At 39.1% G+C, this 8,639-nt stretch overlaps 1 protein-coding gene across 3 annotated transcripts; it reads right to left on the bottom strand.

Moving 5' to 3' along the window:
• Window positions 1-362: 362 nt before the first annotated feature.
• Window positions 363-7,871, bottom strand: LOC124483313. Of its 3 annotated transcripts, XM_047043710.1 has the most exons (6): window positions 7,815-7,866; window positions 4,074-4,135; window positions 2,825-3,878; window positions 2,484-2,630; window positions 2,162-2,263; window positions 363-1,726 (listed from the first exon to the last, which is right to left on the bottom strand). In XM_047043710.1, the coding sequence occupies exons 1-6, from the start codon at window positions 7,830-7,832 to the stop codon at window positions 1,418-1,420; spliced, it is 1,692 nt and encodes a 563-aa protein (XP_046899666.1). In that variant the 5' UTR covers window positions 7,833-7,866; the 3' UTR covers window positions 363-1,417. The 3 variants fall into 3 exon arrangements, with proteins under 3 accessions (XP_046899666.1, XP_046899667.1, XP_046899665.1); XM_047043711.1 differs by lacking the exon at window positions 4,074-4,135 and having other exon boundaries at window positions 7,815-7,871; XM_047043709.1 differs by lacking the exon at window positions 7,815-7,866 and having other exon boundaries at window positions 4,074-7,553.
• Between the last annotated feature and the right edge of the window lie 768 nt (window positions 7,872-8,639).

The raw sequence follows: 8,639 nt of genomic DNA, 5'->3' as shown, positions 1-8,639 counted from the left end.
AGAACCATAATTTGTTCCAGGTTCATATATTTTTGGCCTCACCTAATTTTGGCACTTATCTGACCAACCAGATATGTTGATTCACATTCTGTCCAGAAACAGCACCCAGAACCGATGCAATATGTACATATTTTGAGTATGTAATCTAAATTGACGATTTGAGAATATCAGGATGGGTATGAACATGAATGTCATCAATCTAGCCCACCAAGTGACTGCGGCCATCTTGCTAATCCTACTCCTTTCAGATCCACACATTTCTTTGGAAAATCGTTTTTTGGGGATTCCTTCTGAACAAGGCTATTCGCAAAAATGACACCTGATCACAGCGTCCATCATTGTCGATCTAGACTTACACTGTAAAAAATGTGACCACTAGTTACTTAAAAAAATTGTGGCAACAAAGTGACATGTGATATAATTGAATAGATTTTAATACTACAACTTTGATTAAAATTTATTGAATAATTCAACTACATTTACACAATAAATATGTAATTATCACAAGGAAATCTGACTTACATTTACTAAGTATCTATGCAAAATTAATTAATATTAACTACATATCTGGACCAACATAATTCATATTTACTAATTATTTGGGCAAAAGTGACCTATATTTATTACATATCCAGGCCAACCTATTTATATTTACTTATTATTTGGGCAAAATTAATTATTATTAACTACATACCTGGACCAACATAATTCATATTTACCAATTATTTGGGCAAAACCTATTTATATTTACTACATATTTGAGCCAAAATAAATCATACTTACTAATTATTTGGGCAAAAGTTACCTATATTTACTACATATCCAGGCCAAGCTTATTTATATTTACCAAATATTTGGGCAAAATTGATTTATATCTAATTATCTGGTGAAAGTTGATAAAGACTACTGTCTGGATAAAGGTTATTTGCATTCATTAATATCATTATATTAAGTCATACTTCAGTACATTGTGTAACGCCTTCCTAACGACTTAATATCATAGCTAGCCCTAGCTTCTTGTAATGCCAAATTGTACTCAAGTTATGTCAACCATGCATGAAAATAAACTCATGTCTTGCTGGAGTAACTTAACTTAAGACACCTAAGGAAGGTACATTTAACCTTACTGTAAAATTCTGTAATCTTTATTTTACATGAAATCATACAAAAATCACACAACAGATTGTCAGTAATGTCATTTCAAACAGGATTTTTTTTTTTTTAATCAATCAATTCAACAGAAATAAGTTGAAAATGTCTGAACAAGACATGGTTCACCTACAAGTGTTTCACTACAAAACAAGAACACCAAAACTAGCAGGATACTGCTTGCGCCTGTCTTGCGACTTAACTGAAAGTACCACATTGTTAAATAAAATAAATAAAATAAAGCTTAAAGAAGCACTCACAAGTCTCTTTAAGCTAGCAGTTTGTTTTTGAGGCTGTTGACTTTTGGGGACAGCTTTGAACAGTCCAGCTCAAGGAGGAGTTTCTGAAAGACCTCAAATGTATATTTGAGCTCTTTGGGATAGGCCAAATTTACAGCATAGGTCAACCCAATGAGGATCGAGCAAGCCCTTGTTAAGTCACCAAGAGCAGTCAGAACTTTCTGGCCCTCTACTATGATACCAACATCGTCTGGATCTTCTGATCCATTACTCTTGATGGTGTAGATTGTCATTCTTTGCACAGCAAGGTCCTGTGACACACTGTCTCCATCAGCATCCTGAAACAGCAAGAACATATTTGTAAATTAGTTTTATTTTATTATATCGATCCATTGTTACAATGTTTTTCTCCCTGGCACTTGTGTATTGATGAGTATTTTATTCTAAATTCCCAAAGGCAGGCTGGTCACCCATCAGCCGTTCTACACTGTGAAATCATTCCCGAAGCCAAGAGTCGTCCAAGCACTGGATTAACTCTGCTGCTCTGCTTATTTTAGAATAAGTTCTGTAAAAGTGGCTCTCGGCTGCTGTTTGAATAGCTCTTAGAAAGAAAACCTTAGCTATGAACATTTGGAGCCATAAGAAAGAGACATGAATGTAGAAGTGCAAATATGCAAACATCAGTAGCCTGCCAAGAATGATTGTGAGAAATACAGTTTATACAGGGTAAACAGAGCGACCTCCATCACAGTTTAATATGTACTTCAACTTACATCATACTCTTTAAGGAGATGATCTAAAGATTCCCCAAGGTACACCACCAAACATCGGATGACAACAGCTCTCGTCACGTTAGTGTTAGGATTGGTTGGAGCCTGAAATGACAAATAAGGTAAAAAAACATCCAAGAGTTGATGAGCGGAGCTGAACGGTGTGAATATCCCACCCCCCGCTCACATGGTTGTTCACTCGGCCGCTCCTTTGCTCAAATCATGTTGCTTCTTGTAAATTTAAGTAATATGCAAATGATATTCCAACCCATTCCTAACCCTTTCTTTAATCAAATATAAGCTAACATAACTAATTGAAGGATACCTTGAGTAGGATGGCCTGCAACCTCAACCCCATGGCTCCACCCTTGGCTTGGTAGAGATTCAAAAGCTTCGGAGTGTATTCATCCAGCTTGGCCATGAACTTTGACTCAAGATGCACCATTGTGATTCTGTAAAACTCATCCTGGATCTGAAAATTAAAAGAAACTAATGTAGATGATACTTCTGACAACGTTTTTAAAAGCAGGAAAAGAAGTAATAGTGGTTCTGGAATTTGATCTTAAAATATGATTTGGAAAAAAGTATCAAATACGCTAAAACCACCACTGCAGTCCTTCACAATGGATTAAGAATATTTATAATTAGCATGCATTTGTAACTCACTTGAGATGCCTCAAATAGAGCAGGCCATCTGGCATTGATGTCCTCAATGCTGGGTGATTGGTTGACAATTTCATTTCTTCTGTGTGGAAATGTTTTCCCCATTTTGTCTTTTATCACTTTGCTGTTGTCCCTTTTCCTTACTTCAGTGAGTAGCTGAATCCTCTCTTGTTCTTGAATTTCTTCATTCTCTCCTGCCGGGTAAGGGGGGAGGTAGTTAACTTCTGCCTTTCTAGGCTTTTTGATACTCTTTGCAGACTTCTGGTCAGCAGGGCTTTTGCGTTTGAGTGCATTGCACATCACTTCCGGAACTCCGAAGCCTCTGAGTTTAGTGCGATAATTTGCCATTTTGTACTTTAAGCTTTGTTGCCAGCCATAGATACCGGAGAATGAGCCTGATTCCTTGAGAAATGGATACTTCATGCAAAGTGCATCAGCAACGTCACTGATCTGTGCACCTGATGGATACGCTGTATATGTATACATCGTTTCACACATTTTCTCAAGTATGTCTGCCTTAACCTTCGAAGTATTCAGAGAAGTTCCATTGATCTGATAGTCTTCAGCTGCTCTTTCAAGGCACATCTCGGTTTCATAAGCAAACTGTGGAATAGGGAACTGCTTTGGCCATGGTTGGCATCGCTCTGTGGAACTTTTCTTGGGCAGGATAACAGTAGACGCCTGTGAGGACACTGATCCAAAGGATGACTCTGTACTTAATACAACTGAATCTGCATCAGATCTAGACTCACAGTCAGTTGATTGTTGACCAAAGGAACTGTCCAAATGATCAACTGGATGCAGCTCAAGAAGAATCGGGGCAGCCTTAACAACCTTTATGGTATCCTTGTGTTTGATTTGGTCACTTTTATGGAGGGTAAAGAAATCTTTGAACTCAGAATCCAAATACTGGAGACTGAACTCGACAGGTATTCCAAAGGTCTCCTTTACAACACTTTGCAGTTCCTCCACAGTGGATGGGATCCCCGATGGAAGGAGCAACTTCTCAATCTGGTCCTCAATTACTACTCGGAGCTTTTCCTCCATCTTTGCCAGCCTGACAAAAGTGAATAGACAAAAGTTTACATGTTAGAGTAGACATACAGTGATTTGTGATAAAGAGCCTGTATGTGACAAGAATAAATAATAATTAAAGAAAATACGGTTAAAATTATATCCAGTGATTCTGATATCTGTATTCTGTCTTTAAATAATGTAGATGTATTGGTTAATATAAATACGTTTCAATCACCTTAAATTAACAACAGATGTGACGTTTGAGTGTAACCAAGCGTTTTCCTCCCACACTGTAGGCTGCCAAAGGGTACACATCAGCAAGTTTCTGCTGCTCCACAATACACAATTTCCCAGTCTCCTCCAGATGAAAAGATCTAAGATGCTCTTCATACCATGCAGCAAGTAACTTCACAAAAAATGTTACAGAGTTGTCTAGTATGGCTATCTGAAGAATCTCAACAAAGTCTGGTAACCCACCAGTAGAGCCATACGACAAAATCATCCCAACAGTGTACCGTGTTCCATAGTAGGTGACAGTGTTGGCTAACTGCACAGTAGATAGAAGTGGGGATGTTTCTTTTAGAGCTTCCTGTATGTCTGAATGTAACACATCTAAAGATATATCAGATATTTTTGTGACACACAATGGCTGTTTTCCAACATCTGTACGAGAGTGGTATGACATCATCAGCTGATGTCTTGTAGCAAGGGTCAACAACACATTTTTGAAATTGTTAGTGTGTCTAACAACCTGCTTAAAAAAGCTGTGTTTTGCCTCAAATCTCATAGTCCATACACTAACCAGAGGCCCATAACCTTCAATCATGGCGGGGTAGTGTTCCAAAAAATGGTGTTTGGGTGTCAGTTTAGTTTTAGGAAAAGCAGCTAAGAATTGTTCACGATGTTCAGATATTTTAGAGTCGAGGTATGCAATAGTTTCAACTGTATGAACAGGGGCAACCACCAATTCAACTATGTCTTTTAAAGTCAGGAGAACCTGCCAGGCAGAATCACCCTCAGGTACCCGCGAACCAACAATGAGAGGCAAGAACCTGATTAAGGCCCAGTTTTCGTGGGCATTTCCTCCTATAGTTCTGCGATTACTGTAATTTTGAGGGATTGCTTGAGGGCAGTTAGCTTTGTCTGAGCCCTTAAAGGGAAAACGTCTGATTAAGTCATGGAGTTCAGCCAAAGTAAAGTACTTTTTCTTGGTAAAAGTCTGAAAACACAACGCTAATTCTCTTGGTATTATGCCTTCAAAAAGGTCATGTAGTACATCTGGTGGATATCCAGAGACAAAGTGGAAATGATTCAATTTATCAGTCAATGGACACAGACGCTTAACACCAAAACTATGCAGTAAATCAGGATTTTCTCTCACAGTTTGCACATGCAAACTATAGTCAGTTTTTGTCCGAGGTGGAAACACCCCAGTCCGCACTTCATGCGTTTGGTATTCTGAAGAATGTCCAAGACAAAATCTACAGATGTACGGCCCTGTGAAACTCTCAACTAGTCCACTGATGGAATGTGCACCGAGATTGTCAGCCACAACGCAGTGCACAGTGCCCCTAATATTTTTTCCAACACTGGAAATTAAAATCCCTTCATGTTCAAGAGTGGCGAGATCTTTCAATAGTGGTTCCAAAATTGTTCTGTATCCAAACTGTTTGACATCAACAGCTTTACAAAGTAAAGCTAGGTGAATTGATGTTAACACAGATTGCAACTTGGATGGCAAATTTCCCAAAATCCAATAAACAGCTGTTATTTTATGTTTTTTTCTCGAAGTTCCAAGTGGGTTACAAACCTCAAAATCATCCACATAAAGTATTATAGAGAGACGTGTTTCATCTCCAGCATTGAAGTCATTCTGCTTGAAAAACTTTCCATCAAAAATAGACTTAATATATTGAGTACTGTTTGAGGTTCTGGATAAGATTTCCTCTGCAATGTCTTTATCCTTCAAGACTTGCTGCAAAGTCTCAAGAATAGGCACATATTGAAAGGTCTTGTTATTGTGAGAATCAAGAATATATTCAACACTCCCAACACACTGGAAGTGCTCCTTAAAATACCTTCTCCTCTTAAAAGCTGAAGCAAGTGGACCACCTTCTCCAAGTGCTGTACTAATAGGATGCAAGCTACACAGCTGTTCTGCCAAGTCAGTTATTATGGTCTGGTCAACAACACATTGATTAGATATCAATGTTGAATCAATTATGTTTCTAACAACAGCAACAGATGCTGAAGATGAAATGAACTGAAGGTCTTCAACCAAGGCATCAACACACTTCCCTGAAGCATTATAGATGGTCTGTAATTTCAGTAGAAGTAAGCCAATTCTTTGAATAACTAAGTCTGATTCACTTCCCTGATCAAAATTTAAACTAGTGCCCTCACCATCACTGGTCTCTGGTAAATCAGAGGGATCAACATTCTGACTATGTTGACTCTCATATACGTCTTGTCTAAAATTACTCAAGGAATATGATTTGTGTTTTCTGCTTTTGTGTTTCAGGAATGTATTGTATATATTTGTCCTAAAGTCACATCCTTCAAATACACAAAACACAGTTTCGTGGATTTTCAGATGATTTCCAATATGCCGAAAGTAGTCATTTTCTGTAGAACAACAAAAATCACAAACTAAACACTTAAAAGCAGAGATAACTCCTGACTGTAGACTTTCTTTAGCTGCATGGTATCTGGACAAATGAGTGCGAAGAGCAGTCTGCGTTTTAAATGTGCAAGGACAACGGTCATGTAAACATGGCTGGGATTGACCACGACTAAATGTTGCATGCTGTAGTCGGTAATGCTTTAGCAGATTTCCTTTGGTAGCAGCCAAAGACTTGCAGATCTTACACTGCCATGCCATTGGTCAAAACCTTAGGTAATAAGAACAGAAAGGGAAAGAGCCATGCATCAGTTCTTACAACTTACTAACCTATACATTTGTAGAGCCTTTGCTCTGAGGGTATGCTAACTACATTGAAATATTAGGCCATATTGTCAAGTTACTTGCTAGCTAGCTAGCTAGTTAGCTTGTAAAGTTGGCTTTAGAATCTCTGGTTGAGGCGAGGTCGTAGCTTAGTTAAGAGGCGGCATGGCCTGCGGTTACCTTATGCTTGGAAACCCTCGATTTGTTATATTTGAGCTAGACGCTGTTTAGTCCTTTATATGCTTCGTAGAAACAAAGTCAACATCGACTGTTGTTGCAAAGGACTGATGGTTTTGCCCCTTTAGACTGTGCAAGTGAGCCCTTTCGCTGCTGCTGGGTCATGCCGTTAGTGCGTGCACCCCTTATGGCTCCACTCGGTATAGTCAATCAGATTGCAGTCTGGGGATGCTCGCGGTACCCAGTGGCGGGAATAGCGGACTACCTAGTTTATGGTGCGGACATTTGGTTTAACTTGGAGTGCTAAAGTGTTGTTTTGAGTGCGTTCAGATACATCAAATATAACCAACACCATTCCTCTCAACTAAACAATAAATAACAACTTTAGATCTGTACATCATCTAAGGCATTTTCATCGGATGCACCAGTGGCTTCTTACTATTACTGACCAGTGAACAGTCTCCACAACAATCTGAATCACCTTCAGTTTGAGTTAAGCTACAGCGCAACAAACTTGGCCTTAGCTGTTTGTTTTACCAACTTAACTTTTAGCTACTGTAGATGCGTGAGTTCTAAATATTACCGACGCTTCCACCAGAGTGAGTTATTAGTTAGCTTCCGTTACCTAGCATAACACTTGTAGCAATGCTACTACCTGCTAGTGTTACCTGTTAGCCTCCTAATTGTAAATTTTGAAGCCATACTATAGCGTTTGTCATATAGTTTTTGTCTATCGGAAAATAGTCGGTTATGCTCAGAATCACACGTGCGACGTTACTCTGTGTGTGCAACGTTAAGTGTGCTTGGCCAACAGTAGCCTAAAGCTAGACAGCAGCTTAATGAAACACGTCTTACCTTTAGGTGAGCTTCCATCAAATGGCGGCGTCCATCGACGTGCGCGAAATGCCTTGAGCGTAAATGTAACTAATTGATTAAAACAACAATCTCCATTTGAGTAAAATGTACAAATTTTCTGTATATTTGACCCTCCTGATGAAATCCAATTAAATACTACTGAGTGATTCACAGTAAATTTCATTCACGCAAAACTGAGTAAAATGCAATTAATAAATAATTATAAATTGTTGAATTCCACTCAATATGATTCCAAACTGCAGATACCCATTTTTACTGTGTATAAATCACTATAAATTATTAATTAAATATTAATTAACCACAGTCTCACTTTTTGCAGTGTAGACAAATGTATTGCATTCACATTTTTAGTCTATAAAAATAACTAAATGACATATGGGATCTGTGTAAAGTGATTATTCATTTACAAAACCCTATGCAGAAGTGCACAGCTATGACATGGCACAAACACAATATCATTTGTCTTAGCCTGTAACAGTAGCTTACATCCTGCAGTCCAGCATGCTCAGTCCCCTTTGAAACAAGCACCACCTCTCAACCTCCCTCACTCCCTACCTCCCTCCAACTCTTCTTTTCGTTCATTCATCCGTCCATGCTTCCATCCATCCATAGTCATATCAGGGCACTGCTGTCATCGTCTCTGCAGTTGATGCTGGCCACCAGCGGGAGGTGCCGAACAGTCTTGTTGCTCCACTTGTGGGCGTCCTGCAGGCCGGGCTCCAGGAAGTAGAGGCAGGCCCCGAAGCCGGCCAGCACCAGGACCGACACCAGCAGGTAGAGGGGCACGAACCAGTCCAGGAACAT

Source organism: Hypomesus transpacificus, chromosome 21, assembly GCF_021917145.1.
Source record: "Hypomesus transpacificus isolate Combined female chromosome 21, fHypTra1, whole genome shotgun sequence".
In the NCBI taxonomy this organism is placed as follows: Eukaryota; Metazoa; Chordata; class Actinopteri; order Osmeriformes; family Osmeridae; genus Hypomesus; species Hypomesus transpacificus.
This window is presented reverse-complemented; position numbering and strand designations above follow the sequence as displayed.

What these genes read in the sequence shown, in the direction of transcription:
- LOC124483313 (XM_047043709.1), bottom strand. Translation starts at nt 4,228, where the DNA reads ATGAAGAGCATCTTAGATCTTTTCATCTGGAGGAGACTGGGAAATTGT. An exon ending in ACATCTGTTGTTAATTTAAG is followed by an intron (nt 3,879 to 4,073) that starts GTGATTGAAACG and finishes CACTTTTGTCAG; the next exon opens with GCTGGCAAAGATGGAGGAAA. An exon ending in TGCAGGCCATCCTACTCAAG is followed by an intron (nt 2,264 to 2,483) that starts GTATCCTTCAAT and finishes TTGTCATTTCAG; the next exon opens with GCTCCAACCAATCCTAACAC.